The sequence below is a fragment of the Chanodichthys erythropterus genome, chromosome 4 (genome assembly GCF_024489055.1).
Source record: "Chanodichthys erythropterus isolate Z2021 chromosome 4, ASM2448905v1, whole genome shotgun sequence".
NCBI lineage: Eukaryota > Metazoa > Chordata > Actinopteri > Cypriniformes > Xenocyprididae > Chanodichthys > Chanodichthys erythropterus.
The window spans coordinates 25546765-25569770 of NC_090224.1; the positions used below are offsets into that span (position 1 = coordinate 25546765).

Here is a 23006-nt window from a genome sequence, read left to right on the forward strand (position 1 = left end):
CTTTTGAACATGGTGATTGAGGTAAATTGTTCTTGTTTTGACCATAAGTTCTTATTTCTTTTGTTTAGTAGTGCTCTTTATAAGCTACAAAAGATAGTTACATGTTTCCCAAAAGACCAACGGCAGTTTACACTGTTCAAATGTTTACAGCCCTTGGCCTGCATCGCCTTCTTGAGCATCAATGTTTACAACTTTTGTAATAGCTGTGTATGAGCCCCTCAATTGTCCTCAGTGTGAAAAGATTGATCTCAAAATCATTCAATCGCTGCTGGAAATGGGTCAAACATGCAGGAGATGCTGGAAATCAAACATAGATGCAGGACCTGCAGGTTTTTTTTATGAAGAACAGTGGTCAGTTTAACTGTTTAGGACAAACATGGGACTCATGAACAACTATGACAAAACAAAAAATCAGTCACTGAACATCCAGGTTACAAAAATCATGTGTACATTTTGAACAGGGACATGTGTGTAAATTCAGTTATTATTTTGTCTCGACTTTATTTAAACATCTGTTAAGTAAAATGGCTTATTCAGTGCTAAACTAAATAAATAAAAAATGCAATTTTTATTAAAAAGGCAAGCACCATAAACAAACAAACCAAATCTTAATCTTTCAACTTTACCTTCTGCTGTTCTCTCTCTCTGGCCAGATGACACTTCTCGAACTTCCAGTCCCTCAGGAAATCTCGCAGATAGCCAAAAATGGTAAGGATGCCATAGCCCATGTAAGTGAGGACGGCCACCAGTAGTGGCGTCTCCTCAAACGACTCCACAAATTGCTTGTTGTAAAGCGGTGAAGTGCATGAAGCATGATGGTTCTGTAGGGGAACAAAAAAAACATATCTAAACATATAACAACTGATTGTTTTAAATTATAAGGGCCACTTTGTAATCAAAACACACATCAACAGCATAAAAACATTAATGTACAGCCAATCTGATAAAAATGAGATTACAGTAGACTTATTTTGATGTTCTGTAGTCTAGACCACAGACAAATGATTTCAGTGTAGGTGGAGCACTGAAGGAGTATATAAATATTGGAGACCAAGGGCCATATTCAGAAAACATCTTAAGGCTAAAAGTAGCTCCTAACTTGTCGATTTAGGAGAAACTCTTAAAAATAATGGGCATGTCAGTCCTAATTTTAGGAGATTTTTGCTCTAAGTGTATTTCACAAAGCATTTTAGCGCTTAAACTAGCTCCTAAGTCTGTGAAATGTTAGGAGAATCTACGATGAGATGCCAAAAATAAGTCTTTAACAAATAAATAAATATTGTCTGATTACCTGTGGCAATGATTTTCATGAGATCACACTTACAAATGATTGAATAGAGTAATTGAATTCTGCATTCTCTTGAGATGCAGACATCCAAGAGTCGGTCAATTAACTGTACATACTAGTTTAATTAGTGACACTTAGCCTACATTTTAAAACCTTTATGGCAACAATATGGCAACATTTTATTTTGATTATGGCAACATTTTTATTAAAAAAATATTTGAATAGGGCAACATTTGCATTTTAAAACCTTTATTTTAATATGGAAACATGACACATCATTTCTACAATATTTCTATGATTAAATCGCTGACTCCTCCCCCATCAGCCAATCATTGTGTGCATACTCCATAGCAACCCCCGCCCTTACTCTTAGCTTAAGACTTCAGTCTATTCCTTAGTAAAAGTTTGTCTCAGCAGCTTTATGAATAGGTTTTAAGAGAAAACTCTTAGCCAAGAACTTTTACTGCTATTTAGGAGAACTCTTAGTAGTAAGATAAAAAGTTTTGTGAATACGGCCCCAGAATAATAGTGAAATTTAGGGATGGGCTCTTTTAACTTGGGAGAGTAAGCAACAAAAGCCTTTAAAAAAAAATTGCATAACTGAATAACAGTTGAATCACCCACTCACATTCTCTATGGATAATGTGAAACTAGAGTTGGGACTGAAACTGTTCACAGCATGTGATCAAGTCAAAGTCACGCTACTCTAAAACCTGCCCTTCTGGTAAGGAATGACTTGATCCCTCTATTTCAGATCCTGAATCAGCCTTTTTATGTAAAGCAGAAGTAAGTCAGGGTTAACACAGTTTGTGGCAATGCTGAGCATGAAAGCTTTTGTGGGGAAAACCTACATTGCTAAATACGGGGATGTGTTATATTTGCCCATCAGTTATCAAAACTGAAACAAGGCAGCCAAAACCTTCTTTTAATATGGACTAGAAATGTTACCTCAAACTACTGAAACTTTTTATAGTAGGGCTGGATTATATATGTTCCCTTTATTTATGCATTTTTTTTCTGAAATGGCTTAAAAGACCTATTTCCCCCCCATACATGGGATATGTAATGACTGCAAGCAAAATCAGATTTTCTTGATTATAAGTAACATGGAATATGATCTTTTCAATTCTGATTTGGACCAATTCCATATCTTTGTTATTGTTCGGCATCAGTTAAAGTGTGACCAGTTCAAACTTAAATCTGATATTGGCCAAAAAAAGCGAAACCAGAGAAAAAAAAACAAACAAAAAAAAACGTATATGAGCAAAAATACATACGGAGTTGCATAAACTGCAAAGACTAGTCTTACACGTTAGTCATAACATTTTTTCTTTAAAAGGTGCAGCAAGCGATTTATAAAAAATGCTGTTGGAAGTGGGATCGCACTGAGCACCACAACAAACTTGCAGCCAATCAGTAGTCAGGGGCGAACACACTCATGATGGGGGAGGAGAGAGAGTGAGCAAGAGAGGGAGATTTGAAGAAAGACTGTAGAAAGAGAGATGGCTGAGAGACATTACAAAAGATAAAAGTCAGAAGAATATCACTGGAAAAAGAAGGGTTATGATCAGGCAAGAGCTTTAAGACTCATTTTAATATTAGAAAAGCTTTCCAGCACTGGAAAGCCTCCAAATGTACGCTGAAGACACATTGTTCCTGCTCCATACGTGAGTAACAAATGGTTTTGAGTGTGTGCTGCTGTCGACTAACAACCAAAAACCAACTCTTGCTTATATACTCTTATGCACTGTATGTTATTTGTTCTTTCTTGTCATTTGTTCGCCATCTTAGCTTTTAAAGAGATATCCACTCACTCATTTTGGGGGCGGAGCAATGGGGTTGATTTCAAATATCAACAGTGTTCAACAATGATTCTCAAAAATCGTTTACTGCACATTTAACACATTTTTCATAACAGTTTTAATTCAGTTACATAAATGTAGATTGGTCTAATTTGATATTAAAAAGTAATATCCCCTTGACTAATTGCTGGTTGGTCATAATAATACTTAAGATACAGTCTTAACAATGGCAATGTTTATGCAACCGGCCCCTGATTCACAGACAAGAATCTAACAATCACATTATTTTTGGAAATTAAATGTTAATTCAATTGATTTATTTGTTTAATTTTCAATTTATTATATTAATAATCAATATACTGACCAGACCTACTTATGGTCTGTGTATGTGCATTTGCGTTTAGCTTACTGGAAGCTGTAGTAAAAAAAACAAAAAAACAAACAAACAAAAAAAACCCACAATGGTGTACAGCACACCTGACCCAAAGGTCCATTTTGTATGATTAGGACCCAGCTCGAGAAAAACTAGCTTGACAACACGCTCGTGTTCTTGGAAAAATTGTTGCTCCCATGTGTTCAGGGCAAACATCCTCAGATTGCAAAGAACAAAACGCTGCTATCCAGTTACATGACAGAACACCACACTGTTATTTTCCAAGCTTGTGTCAATACAAACAGAGACAAGCAAAGCAAGTTAGTGAACACTAACCCCAAACAATTCATTCAATCCATCTCATAACCATTCATCTCAATTTAATTGGCTGTGTTGATGCTTTTCAGCATTAGAAGTGGGAGCTATAAAATAACTTCATAGTAAGTCATTAACAAACATTATATGTTTATCATACAGTAGTTCATGTTCATTTAAATGTGAAAATACTTGAAGATATATTAAAGCAAATTTCCAGAACACATCCAACCACTTTAATGCACATTGACTAAATATTTGTTTTATAACATGGGTAGTTCTTGGTGCTAATTGGTCATTATATAGCTCTGATTGTGTTAAAATTGACAACACAGTAGCAGCTATGACATGAAACGTCCTCGGTTACTAACGTAACCTCGGTTCCCTGAGATACGGAACGAGTACTGTGTATGGGGAAAGGTCTCCTTTTTCCCCGTTGCTGAAGCCTTTTTCAATAACGCAGTGTAACTGCATCGTCATTGGTTCCCTCATAGACAAGTTGTTGAACCAATGACAGCGCGGCATAGCTGCGCGGCCTATGGCGACAGAGTGCGCAAATATTCCTGCCGAAATGGGCGGGGTTTAGGGCTATATAAGTGGGCGTTTCGCCATAGGATTTCAGGTCATTCGACTGAAGCGACGACACTGAAGCCGCAGCCTCGTGGCACGGCATGTAACGCAGGACTCGTTCCGTATCTCAGGGAACCGAGGTTACGTTAGTAACCGAGTACGTTCCCTTTCGATACTTCACTCGTACTGCGTATGGGGAACGAATTCAACCGCGCCGTGCCACGGCAGGGAACGACTGGACTTGTCTTGGGCACCGTGAGGGAACCAGAGGACAAGTGAGAAGGCCGGAGCCGTCGAACCCTCGTTACACTAAAAAAAGGGAGTTAACTCCCAGAGTGGCATGAAGCGGAGCTTAATAGAGGCAGCTGGATCATACCGAGAGAACCCGAGCTTGTAAGGTCGGGACGTCCAAATGATAAAATCTGACAAAAGTGGACAGCCGCCTCACAGATGTCTTTAATCGAAACTCCACTAGACCAGGCCCAAGAGGAAGCCATTCTCTAACTCTCTAACATTCTCATTCTCACACTCTAACTCCTATGGGGCAGTCAAGGCCCATAGAGGAGTAACAAAGAGCAATAGCGTCGACTATCCAACGCGAAAGATGTTGCTTTGAGACCGAAGACCCTTTGGTGCGGCCACCAAAGCAGATAAAGAGCTGATCAGATTGCCGAAAAGGCTGTGATCGATCAACGTAGGTCCTTAATGCCCTGACAGGGCAGAGTAGGTCCAGCTCTCGCTCGTCCGACGAGGGAGGAAGCGCGGAGAGGGAAATAACCTGTACTCTGAATGGAGTCGAGAGCACCTTAGGGACGTAGCCATGCCTAGGTTTCAAAACGACTTGAGTCGTTGGGCCCGAACTCAAGGCATGCAGGGCTCACAGAGAGGGCCTGCAAGTCACCAACTCGCTTAACTGGTGCTAGTGCAAGTAGCAGAGCGGTTTTGAGCGTCAGGGGCCTGAGGTCAGCTGAACGCAGTGGCTCAAAGGGAGGCCCTTTAAGAGCTCTGAGGACCAAAGAGGTCCCAGGTGGGAACAGTGAGAGGACAAGGAGGATTTAATCACCTATAACCTCTCAAGAAACGCACCACGAGGTTGTTTCGTCCCATTGACTGGCCAGCGATAGGAGCGTGAAACGCTGCAATGGCTGCTATGTAAACTTTGTGCGTTGAAGGGTTGCGACCCAGATCCAAACGCTCCTGGAGAAAAGACAGTATCGGAGATACGTCACACTCCACTGGGTCTATGCTGCGTGTAGAACACCAGTCAACAAAGACCGGCAAAGATCAGGCATGTCCCCGGGGAGGTCAGCAGGCTCCCGTCGAGGGACCAGAGGTGCAGAGCCCAGAGTTCTGGCTGGGGATGCCAAATCGTCCTGTTCGCCTGAGAGAGGAAGTCCAGTCTCAGGGGGATCGGCCACGAAGCTTTTGTGGAAAGCCTGAACAGCTCTGAGGACCAAACTTGGCTCCTCCAGAGCGGGGCCACCAGGAGGACTTTGTGCTTGTCTTCCCTGATTCGTCTGATGACCTGTGGGATCAGAGCGATCGGGGGAAAAGCATAAAGGATGGTGCTGGGCCAGGGCATCTTCCTCCTTCGAGAAATAAATTGGGCAGTGAGAGTTGCCTTCTGAAGCGAAGAGGTCTACCTCTGCCTTTCCGAAGAACTCCCAGATCATGAGAACCGTCTGGGGGTGGAGTATCCACTCGTCTGAGGGGACATTGCTCAGAGATAGCATGTCTACTCCCAAGTTTGTTCTCCTGGGTATGTGAGTCGCCCTGAGCGACTGAACCCTCGGTGATGCCCATTCCAGAAGGCGCTTCGCCAGAGCGCATAAGCGGCTGGACGAAAGACCGCCCTGGTGATTTATGTATGACACCACTGTCATGCTGTCCGACTGGACTAAGACGTGGCGCCCTGTCAGGTGTGCCTGGAACGCATGAAGGGCTCGAATCACTGCCAACATCTCGAGGCAGTTGATGTGCAGATGGCATTCCTCATGAGACCACGAGCCGAAGGCCGGTCTGCCCTCGCAAAGAGCGCCCCAACCTGTGTTGGACGCATCCGTTGAGAGCACCGTCCTTCTGGACACCGCCTGTAGGGGTACCCCTTGGCTGAACCATAAAGGGTTCATCCAGGGTTTCAGAGCTGCCAAACAGGCCTGATTGACCCTGAGACGCAGGCGGCTGTGCTGCCAGGTGTGAGGAGGGACCCGGAACTTTAACCAGTACTGCAGAGGCCGCATCCGAAGAAAGCCGAGCTGCAAAACCGGGGAGGCGGAAGCCATCAGACCTAGCATTCTCTGGAAAAACTTCAGAGGGAAATAGGCTCTGTTCCTGACCGATGCCGTGAGCTGCTGAATGGCCAGAGCGCTCTCTGGAGAGACTACAGCCGTCATACGGACTGAGTCGAAAACCGCACCCAGGAACGTTATACGCTGGCTGGGGAGCAGTGAGCTCTTGGCAAAGTTGACCCTGAGACCCAGGCACTCCAAGTGGCTGAGTAACACGGATCTGTGATGCTCCAGCTCGGCTCGTGACTGGGCTAGGATGAGCCAGTCGTTGAGGTAATTGAGAACCCGGATTCCCATCTGTCTCAGTGGGGAAAGTGTTTATGCACTTGGTAAAAGTGCGAGGAGCTAGGGACAGTCCGAATGGAAGGACCGTATATTGGTAAGCCACACCCTTGAACGCGAATCTCAAGAATCGCCTGTGATGGGGGCTATCTGGATGTGAAAGTATGCATCTTTCAGGTCCAGCGAGCAGAACCAGTCCCCAGGGCAAACCTGCGCGAGGATCTGCTTCAGCGTTAGCATCTTGAACTTCCGTCTCATGAGGGAGAGGTTCAAGAGCCTGAGATCTAAGATGGGTCTGAGACCGCCATCTTTTTTGGGAACTAGAAAATAACGGCTGTAGAACTCCGAATTGCTCTCTGAGGGGGAGACTATTTCTATAGCTCCTTTCCTCAGAAGAGACGTGACTTCGGCTCGGAGGACATGAACGTCGTCCGTGTTGACTGAAGTCTGAAGCACCCCGCTGAAGCGCGGGGGCTTTCGGGCGAACTGAAGCGAGTAGCCTCGACTTATGGTTCCCAGAACCCAGCTTGACACTCCGGGGATGGCCCACCAGGCCTCGGCCCGTGTGACAAGGGGCTGAATGGTATCGGGTGGCGGGCCGCCAATCTGGGGCCCGTGCACCGGAGAGAGTGGAAAATGAACTTCGCTCTTTCTTAGAGAAGGTAGAATATTCATAGTGCTCGCCATAAGAATGGCGTTTTGCATGGACGCAGCACTGGGCCCAATTAGCACAACACTGAACATATCTCCCACACCCGGAGCTGAACGAGGCAGGGGGGGGGGGTGGAACGAAAGAGCTTTTGGTGTGGTCCGGCCGTGGTGAGACTTTGCCCCATCCTCTTCCTTCCTGAAAAATCAGGAGGGCTTTGGAGCCGTCGGGTCCAGCGTAATCTTAGGCCAGGGTCCCTGACGTTGCCTCGGGAAGGAGGAGTGCTTACGATGGCGCTGTTCCTTGGGTGGTGCTGCCTGAGAGGTAGAGGGGGCAGGTTTGTTCTGCTGAGCTGGCGCAGACTTGGGGCGGCTGGAAGCAGACGTGGAGCTAGAATGTTTAGGCAGGAAGTTTCGCATAGCCTGGGACGACTTTTGTGCTGCAGTAAAACGCTCCTTAAAGCCCTCTACTGCTGGCCCGAAGAGACCAGAAGGAGAGACCGGGGCATCCAAAAAGGCCGTCTTGTCCATCTCCTTAATCTCGGTCAGGTTGAGCCCCAAATGGCACTCAAGCACGACCAGGCTGGCCATGGATCGTCCAATGGCCTGAGCTGTGGCCTTTGTGGCATGCAGGGCTGGCCCGCAGATGTATATCCTCTGCCAGCCAGGGCAGAAGTGGTCCTGCTGGGCTTGGATGGAAGGGCCCTCTTGGTTTTCCAACCCACAGCCGTGGGGGGACAGAGGTGAGCCGCCACTGCTTCGTCCAGGGGCAGAATACCGGGCATGCCACGACTTCGTCAGCTCGTCGTGAACCTCTGGCAAAAACGGTGCGGCGCGTTGACGAGGGGCCTGGCAGGAACCCGGCAGGAACCACTCGTTGAGCCTGCTCCGTGATGGCTCCTCTGGCGGAGCCCATTCAAGGTCCAAAACCCCTTCTGCTTTCGAGAGGATGCGGAAGAGCTCGGCATCCATACCCGGCTTGCAGTCAATGGGCTCCAGCGAGGGAAGGCAGGCGGGGTCAGAATCACCGGCCCAACCTTCGGTTTTAGAGGCCGCGAGAGACATGGAGTCATCAAGCGGCTCGCCCTCAGAACCGCCAAAAGAGATGAGGTTGCTCGCATCTGCCGAGGGACGCAGCTCAGGGTGGGAGAACAGGACAAGGGACTGCTCTCTCGGGGGAGAGGGTGAGGCACGTGGGGAAGCCGGCGTGACGTCATCCAACTCCGTGCGCTGGGCTGCTCTGCCCCGCTCTCTCTTCCTAGCTGGCTCGCGTGAGGAATAAAACGGGAGGGCGCGAGCGGCGAGATCGTCTTCACTGAAGAAGGCGATCCGCGAGCGCAGAGAGGCGAGACTCATGTTCTCACAGTGAGAACTCGTACTGCGCATGGGGAAGTCCGCTGCGGGAGCCTCTTCGACGGCGGCGAGAGCTTCTTTCTAGGCGAGCTTCTTCCAGGCGGCGAATGCTTCAGCCGGAGATCAGCAAGGAGCGATGTGAAGTCGTCACTGAAGGAGAGAGAACTGAAATCCTGTGGCGAAACGCCCGCTTATATAGCCCTAAACCCCGCCCATTTCGGCGGGAATATTCGTGCGCTCTGTCGCCATAGGCTGCACAGCTATGCCGCGCCATCATTGGTTCAACAACTTGTCTATGAGTGAACCAATGACGATGCAGTTACACTGCGTTATTGAAAAAGGCTTCAGTAACGGGGAAAAAGGAGACCTTTCCCCACAAGCAGTACGAGTGAAGTATCGAAAGGGAACAGCAGTTTACCATATGGGCACAAGACCTCAGTTAAGAGGTCAGGGTAGGGACAGTTTATTCTAGCAGAAGAATGGCACTTTAAAAATTTGCATGACAAAAATATTAATATTTTAATATTTTTGTCCAATTCTGTCCATTTTAACACGAAAGTCAAACAATAAATGGCATTTTTGTCAATCTTAAATGTGAAGTGACAGAGAGCGGTAGCGCCTCGGTTCAAGTGGTAGTGTGGAGTGCGAGTCATCTATTCCATATTAATAAGTTGTTATAGCTCAACTATACATGAATGCACATCAGAAGGTTTGTTGAAAGATACAGTACATCTTACTGAAATGTATCATGTCATGTCATGTAATTGCTCAATCTGTGTTTCAACAGTGGAAAGACGTCAATAAAACAGCTTGTGAACAATATGTCACTTACCGTTGCATTTACATCAGGAAAGTTATCCAGTGTTCACAGTTCATTAGTTAGCTTAGCTATAAAAAACACTAGAGAGGAACTTTTTTTTACTGTTAATTATATCTGTATGTTTGAATCAATTTGTCATGAAGACAAGTTATGAAAACTACTTTATGTGTAACTGAGTTGAGTACAAACATTTAATTTTTTATTTGAGTGTAAAGTAATAGTTTGAGTAATTAGTTTTAATGTCTAATATTATAGTAATGTACAGAATGAGTGGGTTCCCTGAAGAGTTTACAGCATTAACTGGGAGAGATTTTTTTTCCCTTAAGAAAATCAAACTATCAATATCGGCAGATACAATTCTGGATAACTGGCTATCAGTATCGGTGGAAAAATGTAGTATCGTGCGTCTCTAAAATGTAGTCATAACTTTTCAAGCATTATGTTCTTTAAATGAGGTGGCCTGGGCTTGTTATCACAAATTAAGGGTAGGCCTATATTTAAATAACTATAATGCTTGAGTCAAAAGTGATCGCAAACAAACACATAGCCATCTTAAATTGGGATGTTTTTGTGAATCATGATTATTGATATAATCATATGATATACATATTTTTATTATATTTTAATAGCTGTTGTTGAGAAACAAACAAACAAAAAAACAATATACAAATAAAAACCCCACTATGTGTGTGTATATATATATATATATATATATATATATATATAGATTCATATATCATCTGTATTTGAAACGTATTAAAAGCTCTTATTTGATTCATAAATTGCTTTCAGCAAATTATAAGCAGATAATGTCCGATCTGGAATTTATTAAAAATTCCTTAACTCCTTAACACAGTTAATAATTTCAGTTAAAATGTGACTTAATGGTTATTGAAATATAATACATAAAATATGAAATATGAATAATAAAAAAATCGAATAATATGATGGTATTTGAAATTTAGTTGAGAAGATTCTATTAAATTTAATTTCGGCTGATTAACTGTTTGAACAGAAGAAAAGTCCTGAAACACACACACACCCAAACACCCCCTCCCTACACACAAAAATAAACCAGATCAACGTTCCGTTCCTTAATCAATATCCGTAACTCAATATAATTCCTATATTAAATATAATTTATTTATGTGATTTATTGTGATTTAACTCATTGTAAACAGAACAGGAGGCTACTGTGTGTACACTGGAGCGTGTTTCCGGGTGTATGTAGCGCAGGAGGCGGCCTCACCTTCTCCGCCGGGCGGCGGTATCTCTTCTGCTGCTGCTGAAACAAGCAATGGTTTTTCACGAACCCATTTCCGACAGCTTTCTTGTCTTGTTTCGTCCGGTGGAAGGTATCTCCATTTAGAAGCTTAGCGGAGTTTAGCGTCATGACAGGCCGGCGATGTGTACGGTGTCTCCTGCTTCACTTGTGTAATCTCACTGGAGTTCCCGAATCCACCAAACCGTCGAATGACAAAGATACGCCCACTCCTAGATTACAGGAAAGACATCGCCCTCCACACAAACTCACAGCCAATGGAGAGATGGGGAACGTTTTGTGGGCGTGGGTTGGTAATGAATATTTATTAACAGACTTACGTCATATGGGCGTGAACCAACCAACCTTCTGTGTTTACGTCACACATTACGCGTTTTTGATTGGATACTAGATAAGCTCCAGAGAGTAATGGAAACACTGACACAGTAGGCTATACGTTAAATATCGAACTGTATGCAAGCATTATTGACAGCTGTTTTGTGAAAAAGACCACGATACTTACTTTTTCATGTCTGTTCTTAAAAAAGAAAAATTAATTAAAAAAAAGAGTGATTTTCAGAATTTCTCTTTTTCAGAGTTTCACTTTTCACAAATAAGGTACAAACAAACAAACAAAATAAATACATAAAACAATTTTCAACAAGGACTTAACTTTTAACCTTAACACAATTTGAGACATTCTGATTATAGTTTATAACCTTGATTTGCTTGACTTCGCTAGATTCTAGCAATAAACCTTAACAAAACAGATCATAATATAATAATTATGAAATATAAAATAAAATATTAATCAAATATAAAATCAATCAATCTCAGTAATCTGGCTAATATAGTAACCATGTCAAAATGGGTAACAGCTAGCAGATTCAAGAGTGCTCTAAGTAATTTACACCATTTTGCTCATTTATTTAATATAATCTACAGTTAGGTGATATTTTACATATTTTACATTTTATTTTAAATGGAGTGGGTTTCCTCAGGGGGGCTGCCATGTTAAGGTCATATGACCAGCAGAATTTTACTCTATCTTGGTATCCCATTATTACTTTTGCTCAGAGAATGTAATCATGGTTGACTGTAAATTTCTACAATGCAATTTCTACAATGGCATCCAGAAAACTATTGCATGATTTTGTATAGTTAGGTATTAATATAAATCCAAGATAGCCAGCACAACATAAACAAAAATTTATATAAAATATAGCATGCTGTAACTCTGTAGAGGGTAGCTCATGGTTAGCATGGCCCTCTACTGGTGGAGGCCATAACTACACTTTCTGTGGACTTTTTTTTTACTTTTTATTTATTTATTATTATTATTATTATTATTATTATTATTATTATTATTATTATTTTGCAAGCAATGACTCGTAGTTGCAAGTGCAGGGCTTGAGACTTTGCACATTCTCATGGTGCCATCAACCAAACATCACTGCTATGACACAATTTCCTGTGTCTTTAGACTGATTAGTCATAATCACTTTTACGCTCAGGTCAGGACATGGCTTATAATCACCTGTGTCCAGAATTGAGTGCCAAATTTTTTATCTTATGCCAACAGTGCTTTGGCATCAAATGTTGGTTTAGTTATTGACAAACAAATGGAAGATAAACAAATCTCTACGTGTTTTAAACTAGATATCTCTTGTGCTTTATTAATTTTGTTAAATAATAGTTTACACAATGGGATTTTTGGTTTAACAGCTTTTTTAAAAATAAATCTGTACCCTATTGACACCCTAAAACTGGAAATACCACAAAATACTCTGAAATACCATAAGTATTTCTGTCGTTTCATTTAATTTTCCTCCTGAATTCCAAGGTTAGGTTTCTGTGGCTATGTCAGAAGGTAAGGCTCAGTGAAATTTACTTCCCATTACATAAACACTCACACACTAAAATTGTGGCTGCATCTGAAATCAGCAGGCGAAAAACAGTATGTGACAAAAGAAGAATGTTCGAATTCACAGTACTTTTTTACCTAAAAAAGTAGGTAAAAAGTGCCTACTACAAGATTCTAAAGTGTGCATACGATGGACACTTTGCTATTCCCTGAGGCAATGACAGTGAAGCGACGCAACTGACCCTGGTAGGTCACATGATAATAACAGCATGGCTAATGTAGGACGTCCAGATTACATTCATACTACACACATTCATACTATATAGAACAAACTTTTTAGCAGTCATGAAGTAATTGCTTATTCAAAATAAGTACCTCCTTAAGAGAGTATGCGATTGTGGAAGCAGCCGTTGTCCAAATTCAGAGGCTGCATGCTTCGAATTCTGAATCAAGCATTGTTAAAGGCACACAGCTTTGGAATGTGCAGCATTATATCCTATATTATATCCTATATTATTAGATCCTATTTATCGCTTTAAAATATAGCATTCTGTGCAGAATTCAAATGGGTTCTACACGTTTTGTGGTCTGCGCCGACTCACACATACAGTGTAAGCCCATTCATTTTGTAGCCATTATAAAACTACATTTTCTAAACCATTTGATGAATTCAAATTCTACACAGATATAGGATAAACTTACCTATTAAGCTCAAGTACCAATTAAGCACACAACCATCTTTGAGCTCAGATTATAAAAAGAAAAAATAATGCATTTGTGGCGAGGGGGGCGTGGTTCAGCAAGGTCTGCAGTGGGAGAGAGAGTCGGGAGACGCACAGTGAGTGAGTGGTTTAAATGCAAATAACGAACACCTGTCTCTTGTTACAGTAATTGGTGTGGAGGGAGTATAAAACGCCAGGAGAAACAGGAGTGGGCGAGAAAGAGGACTGCTGACTGGTGGATACTACTGAGCCCTGAAGTCGCTGCTGGAGTGAAAGTTATTTTGTGACTTTTGTTTAGGTTTTGTGCCTGTCTGCACAACATTCTGATTTGAGAGTGAATTTATTCCAATAAAAAGCCACCGTCAGCAGTCAAACCGACCCAGTCCTCTTCCTTCCCTTCCAAGAACCTCGTTACACTGGTGCCGAAACCGGGAAGGAAGAAGGTGAGCAGCCGCCATGCAAGCATCGTCTTCCACGCCATTTGCGGACGTCATCGCATCCCTCGCAGTCCTGCACCAAGAGCAACATCAGGCCCTGCTGGATTTATGAAACGACCAGGAGAGGCGTTTCCAAGCCATTCTGCAAACCCAGCAGGAGGACCGCGAAAGGTTCCGGAGCTGGATCGACCAGGAGGTTTGTATGGAGACCACTGGGCAGCTGTTTGTGCCAAGCCACCTGCCACTGAATAAAATGGGGCCCCAAGATGATCTGGAGGCATTTATTGATCTCTTCGAGGGACCAATGGCCCATGAGACTGATCCCACTGCTCTCTGGTGAGTCACAGGTGGCGGCACAGCAGCTGCCAGTACAGAACCTCCTGGTCTTCGACGACCTCAAGAGGGCCATCATCCAGCGGGTCGGCTGGAGCCCGGAACAACATCGCCAGTGTTTCCGCTCTCTGGAAATGGGTGAGTCCGGCCGGCCCTTCGTGATGGCCCAACAGCTCTGGGACTCCTGCCGCAAATGGCTACTGGTCAGCCAGTAGCCATCGATCATGTGGTGCTGGAGCAGTTCATCACTCGGCTCCCAAGAAAGACGGCCGAGTGGGTCCAGTGCCACTGCCCCATGTCGCTGGACTCCGCCATCCATCTCGCGGAGGACCACATGGTGGCGTGCCCAGGGGTCAGCGAACCTCTGCCATCTGCTTCTCTCTCTCCCTCTCTCCCACCTCCTTCTCTCTCTCACCCTATCCCTCTACCTAGGTCCTGTCCGCCCGGCCCTCCTCGAGTCCGGGGGCGGGGTGGGAATGACCAGGGTCAGTTTGTGAGTCCGAGAGGGGGGGCGGGACTGACCGCTGCCGGGCCGGACCCCGCTTCTGTTTCTCCGCTCTCTCCACGCCAATCGTTTACCCCACTCTCTGCCACTAGAGCAGCGGGGAGGTCTGGGTCGGCCTGTTGGCATTGCGGGGACCCGGAGCATTTTGTGGGTAGGTGTCCTGTAATGGAGGTGGGGACAATGGTCCGGGTCCCGGATGTCCCACAGGCTGCCCCCGGTCAAGCTAGCTGGTACCAAATACCTGTGAGTATCAAGGGGGGTACCTATCAGGCCTTGGTGGATTCAGGATGTAACCAAACCTCGATCCATCAAAGCCTGATTCAATCTGGGGCATTGGATACAAGCCGCGTGGTTAAAGTGCAGTGTGTGCACGGGGATGTGGTAGAATATCCTTTAGTGCCTGTCATTATCCAATTCCGGGGTCAAAAGCATAGTGTTGAGATGGCAGTTAATCCGCACCTCCGGCATCTGTTAATTTTGGGAATGAATTGGCCAGCGTTTACTGAATTATTGGGTTGTTTATGCACGAATGCCTCTTGGGGGGAAAATGCACCGGAAGGGGACGCACAAGTGCAGGCGGGTGAGACTGATCGAGGACCATTGAGTACTGCTTCGGGGAAACAGAGCGAAATCGAGAGACTTATTCTCTCGGAGCGAGATGACTTTCCCCTGGAGCAGTCTCAGGATGAGACACTGAAATGTGCATTTGAACAGGTCCATACCATCAACGGTCAGCCTCTCCAGCCCTGGACACCCGCTTACCTATCCGTATTTTGCGATCATAAAAAAATCGTTGTATTGAGGGACCCAAGACACTCAGACAAAAGAAGATACAACCCAGTTGTTAGTTCCAAGGAGCCGCAGGGAAATGCTTTTCCAAGCGGCTCATTCTAATCCAATGGCTAGACACTTAGGACAAACGACAACACTAAATCGACTCATGACCCGATTCTTTTGGTCGGGCATTCACGAAAATGTACACAGGTGGTGCACGTCTTGTCATGAATGTCAGTTGGTAAACCCACCGGCCGCTCCCAAAGCACCTTTGCACCCTCATCCATTAATGCAGGTCCCCTTCGATAGAATTGGTATGGACCTCATCGGGCCATTAGAGCACTCAGCAAGAGGGCATCGTTTTGCATTAGTTATTGTGGCTTATGCAACACGATATCCTGAGGCAGTGGCTCTCTGCAACATTTCTGCTAAGAGTGTTGCTGACACACTGTTTAGTCTAATCTTCCGAAAGAAATCCTCACCGATCAAGGCACAGCATTTATGTCACGGACGTTATGCGAACTTTACGAATTATTGGAAGGACGGACCATCTCAATCTAAAAACAAAATTCAGTATGTGCTGGACTTGAGAACAAAACTCCACACTTTGGGGTGGCTATCCATGGAGAATTTGTTACAAGCCCAGGACAGACTGAGCCAGTTGTATAACAGTGGGACTAATTTGCACAAATTTTCACCGGGAGATAAAGCTTGTATTACTCCCAACGTCAAGTTCAAAATTACTTGCAAAGTGGCAAGGACCGTTTGAGGTCACATGGCAAGTTGGAGAGCTCGATTATGAGGTAGTACGGTCTGATAGGAGAGTCAAAGTGTGCATACGATGGACATAGTATGTGTGCATAGTATGTCAAATTTACCACCGCAATCTCCTTTAAAAATGGAATGAGGCAGAATCAGTGATGCTGGCGACGGTGATTAGTGGAGAGGATGATCTCGGGCCAGAGGCAAATATAAAAAAAATCTCTCGCTCTGGCCCCAGTGGGAGATCACCTCTCGCCCTCCCAGCTCACTGATTTAGCTAAGTTACAAGCAGAGTTTGCTGACGTGTTTTCTCCCCTACCTGGCCGTACAAACCTCACTCAATCAGCGCCGAGGTACGGGGCTTGTGGGAAATGTAGTGAATGTCTGAGGATGTGTGTGTGTCAGTATTCCGGTGATGCACTATAAAGATAGGGAACGAATAAGACGTTCCCTTTCCATTGAAGCGAATGAAGTCTGGTTTCACATTAGTCACGCAAACCACCACAGCGTGCCCACAGTCTGATCTGGTCCAGAGACACAATAGCACATAGCGGATAATACACTATATTGCCAAAAGTTTTGGGACGCCTGTCTTTATGTGCACATGAACTTTAATGACATCCCATTCTTAATCTGTAGGGTTTAATATGGAGTTGGCCCACCCTTTGCAGCTATAACGGTCTCAACTCTTCTGGGAAGGCTTTCCACAAGGTTTAGGAGTGGGTTTATGGGAATTTGACCATTCTTCTAGAAGCGCATTTGTGAGGTCAGATACGGATGTTGGACGAGGAGGCCTGGCTCGCAGTCTCTGCTCTAATTCATCCCAAAGGTGTTCTATTGGGATGAGGTCAGGACTCTGTGCAGGCCAGTCAAGTTCCTCCACACCAAACTCGCTCATCCACGTCTTTATGGACCTTACTTTGTGCACTGGTGCGTAGTTATGTTGGAACAGTAAGGGGCCATCCCCAAACAGTTCCCACAAAGTTGAGAGCATGAAATTGTCTCAAGTTTCCTCAGTTTCCTGTAAGTGACACCAAAATTTTGTATTTTTAATGCACTGTGTGGGTATGGGAAGCTTTTCAATTTGGGTAGGCCAAATCCAGGTGGAAATTCCCAAAATGGTCCCCAAATTTATTCTTTCTATATACTTTAGACATGTAGAACAGATTTGCGTTTGTGCATAAATATGCATGTTGTAGTTGCAAATCTTATCAAAGATAAGGCTAATCAATATTGGTAGGCTAATCAATATTGGTCAATCATATCCGACAAATGATCCACTAATGAAATTGTGACCACAAACTCTGAATAAAAGGCAATAATCAGCAATATGCATGCACACAAATAAGTTTATTTGAATGTTTCTATGTGTTGTTAGAAAATAAATGCATAGTGGCATCATAGCATGAAGACGTCAAGAACCTATGAATTTTTGAACCGGTTCATTAAACCGTAATGTCTGAAAAGAACAAGTTAGCGGAAATGAATCATACTTTGCATCACTTACTAGAAATTAGGCAGAAAGTCGAAACCAGAGAAGAGCACAAAAAATGCAGTGTGAAACTTACCATTCAAGACTTCACTTAAAATGAGTGAAAATACAGGGCTTATATAGGTAGATTTTAACAAGATAATGAGACTCAGGTGAAAGTAATTAGAACATGATTAGTCCAGGCAATGGGTTATGGAAAATGTAGTTCATGGTAAGATAAAGGAGACAGAAGGAGTGCCCTCTAGTGGAGATTATGGGCACTTCATCGGTGGTTGTAACATAGGAGGTATTTAAGGTTTTAATAAGTTACTTGTGTGATTGTTTCCTTGTTTTTGGAAGAGTTCCTAATGAGAATATCTGGACAACCCACATCCTACTTTCGAGAAAAGAGCTCAGTGAACATCAATTTCTGTGAAAGCATGTTTTCATCCAGCATTACATTCATCATGACTGAACACCCCACACACAGATACAGCATGACAAATGATGCAATAAGCGAACAATAAAAGCAGGTCTGCCAGCTAATCTTGTTCATATCAGTCCATTTGCAGTCTGAATTCCCTTCTTTATCAATGCAAAGATTAATGGTTCCATCTTTCCCAGTGTTTTTACAAGCCAAAACGAGAAAAAGCTCTGATTTAGAGCTGAGATTGAAAGAAAATATACTGTAATAATTATTTGTGGGACATGAATTTCTACGTGTATTTTGTTAAATCTGAGAGAGAGAGAGTGGCAGTGACAAATGTTACACAGTCCTTCATCCCGAACTTTTCACAATATTGCCAGTAGCCATCAATATATGTATTTTTTTGCAGATTTATGCTGGTATATCCTATAAAATCTAGCAAACAATACTTGTACATTGTATACAAGTGTATTCCGTCTACTTTGAACACTTTTATGTTCCAGGGATTATTAAAAACATATTTTTTTCTTTTTATAATGGTCATATTAAAACTTTATTCATAACTTCATTTATTTTTTGCAATTTTTCATGTTTTTTATGCAGCCCAGGCTCATTGGAAAAACTGTGGCAACAACTTCAGTTTAGGTGCATTCACACCATGTTGAAATTACGTCATTTGTAAAAAGTGCTCATGTCTTCGTAGAGCTCATAATTGCAGTTTGTTAGATGGGAAGGTGCGTTCACGCCATGTCATAACTACCTGATTTCAACTTGAAAAGAGTGTTCATGTTCTCATAGTGCTCGTAATTACAGCATGTAAGATGGGAGTTGTCTGAGAGCTCCTATTTGTACCACATGACTGCTTTACTACCTGACCACTGCAGATTAATTTAGGCGTTGATATGGTGCCATAAAAACATAATTTCCAGTCCGAGGATGTGAACAGCTCCAAACATAATGTCATGTGTTGGCATCTTGAGACTATGGTAATTACAGCAAGGTGTAAATGCAGCACGAGAGCTCCTACCTGTACCACATGACCGCTGTGTACCTGACCGCTGCAGATTCATTTAGGCGTTGAGAATAGGCTTGCTCGACTTCATGCAGCGCTGTGCAGACCGATCGGTGGCTGACTTGAAGCAGTGCATGCCGTTAGAAATTTTGTCCAACTTGAGACAGCGCTGACGCCACATCACTGTGACGTATGGCAACAAGGTACTGCGAGAGCGATTCGAGAACAGTCAGCTGAGTCAGCCAGCACAGCCAGAGATAAGCTTGTTCGAGATGAACTACACTAGCCTGCCACCGGCTGGTGAGTTCTGCCATGCCAACTTTTCAAGCGCAGGTGTCAGCCAATCAGGTCGCCTTATGCAAATACCCTAGAACAGTCGCTAGCCAATTGCGTTCATGCAACACCGGAAAGTAATGTGATTGGCTGTTGTCACTATGACGGTCAAGTCAGCACCAAGCTTCAGACACACCCTCCGTCAAGTGTTGACGCTGACACTCTTGCTGCGTCCGAAATCGCATACTTCCCTACTATATAGTATGCGAAAAACAGTATGCGAGGCGAGTAGTATGTCCGAATTCATAGTATTCAAAAAACAGTAGGCGAGAAGTACCCGGATGACCTACTGCTTCCGCCCGAATTCTGTAGTAGGCATTCGATGGACGCTGCGCTATCCCGTGATGCCACAGGAGAGAGGATTCTTCATAATTCAAAAATGGCGGAAATCGGCGATATGCAGCTCATTCAAGTCCTTCAGTACCTCAGGGAAAAACTGTTTATTGTGGTTAAATTGCACTTGTTTAACATAATGTAAGTAAACGGCTGACTTATTGAAAGTTTAAACAATGTAATGAGAAGATTAAGAGTCGGTTGTAAAAAGATGTTTAATCATTATTACTGACAGCACATCAAGCTAACCAACAGGTCGAGATAACGTTACATCTGCTTGTTAACACTGTTTTATTTAACGGAGACGTTCGTTGTTAAGCAGTTTAATGAGATTAGAAAACTTAACGGACAGCAACATTCAGGCAGCAGTAGTTTATAGGGCTCACAGTTTGTAGTTTTTATTATCATTGTATTTATTTGTATATATTGTATATAATATTTAGGCCATGTTGTGCATTTCTCTCGCCCTCTCTGTCTATCTACACACTATTTATATATAATGTATTCAAGTTTGTTTATTGATTCATGTCTTTTGTTTCTCGTGTATTTTTATATGCATTAATTTTAACAATAAATTGCTTAATTTCGTTGCTTCAAATCAGCCTCTGTCGTGATATTCACAGATGTATTTTTATTCTGAGGTAAAATTTCCTAGCTAAATAGGTGATTATACTTTGACATATTTAAATTTGCGCGCTGTTGTGACGACGCATGACAAGTGACAACATTAACATGGCGGATGTAGTACGTCCGAATTCCATTCATACTACCCATATTCATACTATATAGAACGTACTGTTTTAACGGTCGGGAAGTACGTTCAAATTCAAATGTAGTACCTACTCATGTAGTATGCGATTTCGGACGCAGCTTCTGTGTGAATGCAGTGAGCCCCAGCGTTAGCATTAGCATGCATTTTTGTCTATTGGTTGCAGACTTGACATCCAGTGGCTTTAGCGCAGCTTCTCAAGAGCGGCTGTACGGGCTCTGATGACAACACAGCTGTTCCATGATTGGCCGGATTCACCACATGACAACGATCATGTGTGTTTTGTATTTATTCTGAAACCTTCAGTTCCATTAATGCTCACAAATCTGTATTTTTATAACAGTAAAAGCTATTTTTATGTAGTCGCAATGTTATATTGTGTCATATTTATCAAAATAAAGCTGATAAAAAACGTAGACCCCACTTCATTGGTATTTAAATAGTTTAGGCTTATGTTGAACTTTATTCTTGTACAAACAGACGCTGTATTAAGCAGTACATAAAGTATTGAATTAAAATGTCTCTGAAGCATGTATTTGACACCAAAGGTTCAGCTGCTCCCCGACTGCAGGCTGCTACTCTCGCCGATCAGTTACATCCAAGTGGCAACCTCCCGCGATCTCTCTTGAAGCCAACACGGATGTGACTTAAACTGCAATTCATGACTGGCCGCTAGAGACAGGCTCCAAAAGGGAGTCAAATCTGTATTTCTCCCATGTTAAAATGCCTAACCTTACAGCAGAAAAAAAAATGTTTACAGCCTGGTACAAAAAGTGGTTTTGGTCTATAGCTACAGCTAATTTTGCCCGTTATGACAACTGTGAGGGGGGGTGAATTTATTTAATAACTCATCCGTTTAAATAATATTAAACCTTAAAGTTTTAAACTGTCACGTCACCTCGGGTACAGAGGGGGATCGAAAATTTATTTACAAATTTAATTTACAAAAAAAAATACCTGAATTTATTAAAATAACCCTGTTCAAAAGTTTGGGAACCCTTGGATCTTAATACTGTGTGTGGTTACCTGATGATCCATGACTGTTTTTTTGTTTTTGTTTTTCTGATGGTTGTTCATGAGACTCTTGTTTGTTCTGAGCAGTTAAACTGAACTCCGTTCTTTAGAAAAATCCTCCAGCTCCTGCAGATTCTTCAATTTTCCAGCATCTTTTGCATATTTGAACCCTTTCCAGCAGTGACTGTATGATTTTGAGATCCATCTTTTCACTCTGAGGACAACTGAGGGACTCAAACACAACTATTAAAAAAGGTTCAGACATTCACTGATACTCCAGAAGGAAACACAATGCATTAAGGGCCGGGGGGTGAAAAGTTTTTGAAGTATTTGAAATATTTGAATTATTGGTATTGTACTTAATTTTTCTTCTGGGAAACATGCATGTATCTTCTGTTGCTTCAGATGGGCAGTAGCCTACTATATGAAAAAAATATATAATTCAACAAAATAAGAAAAATGTGGACATCTTCATCCTGTTCAAAAGTTTTCACCCCCCAGATCTTATTGCATTGTGTTTCCTTCTGGAGCATAACTGAACGTTTAGACCTTTTTTAATAGTTTTGTTTGAGTCCCTCAATTGTCTTCAGTGTGAAAAGATGAATCTCAAAATCATTCAGCCCCTGCTGGAAAGGGTTCAAATATACAAAAAATGCTGGAAAATCGAAGAATTTGCAGGACCTGGAGGATTTTTCTGAAGAACAGAGCTCAGTTTAACTGCTCAGGACAAACAAGAGACTCATGAACAACCATCACAAAACATAAAAACAGTCATGGATTATCAGGTAACCACACACAGTATTAAGATCCAAGGGTTCCCAAACTTTTGAACGGGGTTACTTTAATAAATTCAGCTATTTTTTTGTCTTGTGGACTAAGTAAACATCTTTTATGTAAAATATTTTACTCAGGACAGTACTAAACAAAAATAACATGCATTTTGTATGATCTCTCTTGTTTTGTTAAAAATTTTCACATTTTCACAGATTCTGAAAGGGATTCCCAAACTTTCAATCCCCACTGTAATTCCAGTCGCTGAAATTGGCAGGATTTTTTCAGGATTATTTCATACAATTATCAAATAATATGGTTCGCTGTATGGTTAATGGTTGAGACAGATGTACGTCTGTAAACATGTGCATGCGGAAGATGAAAAGAACTCACGTTGTTGGATCATCTTGCAAATTTGGACGCCATAGAGGAGCCACCAGGAGGACTTTGTGGGCACCCTTCCTGATTCGTTTGATAAC

At 42.9% G+C, this 23006-nt stretch overlaps 1 protein-coding gene across 2 annotated transcripts in view; it reads right to left on the reverse strand.

Moving 5' to 3' along the window:
• Positions 1–11193, reverse strand: part of sptlc2b (serine palmitoyltransferase, long chain base subunit 2b) — a 31769-nt gene extending 20576 nt beyond the window's left edge. For both annotated transcript variants that reach the window (XR_010894989.1, XM_067384645.1), the window contains exons 1-2: positions 10989–11193; positions 627–821 (exon numbers count right to left, since the gene is read on the reverse strand). Coding sequence is in view for 1 of the 2 variants with exons in the window: in XM_067384645.1 (XP_067240746.1) it covers positions 627–821; positions 10989–11132 (339 nt within the window). In the remaining variant the exon portion in view is untranslated. The remainder of the gene's footprint in view (positions 1–626; positions 822–10988) is intronic.
• Positions 11194–23006: the final 11813 nt, after the last annotated feature.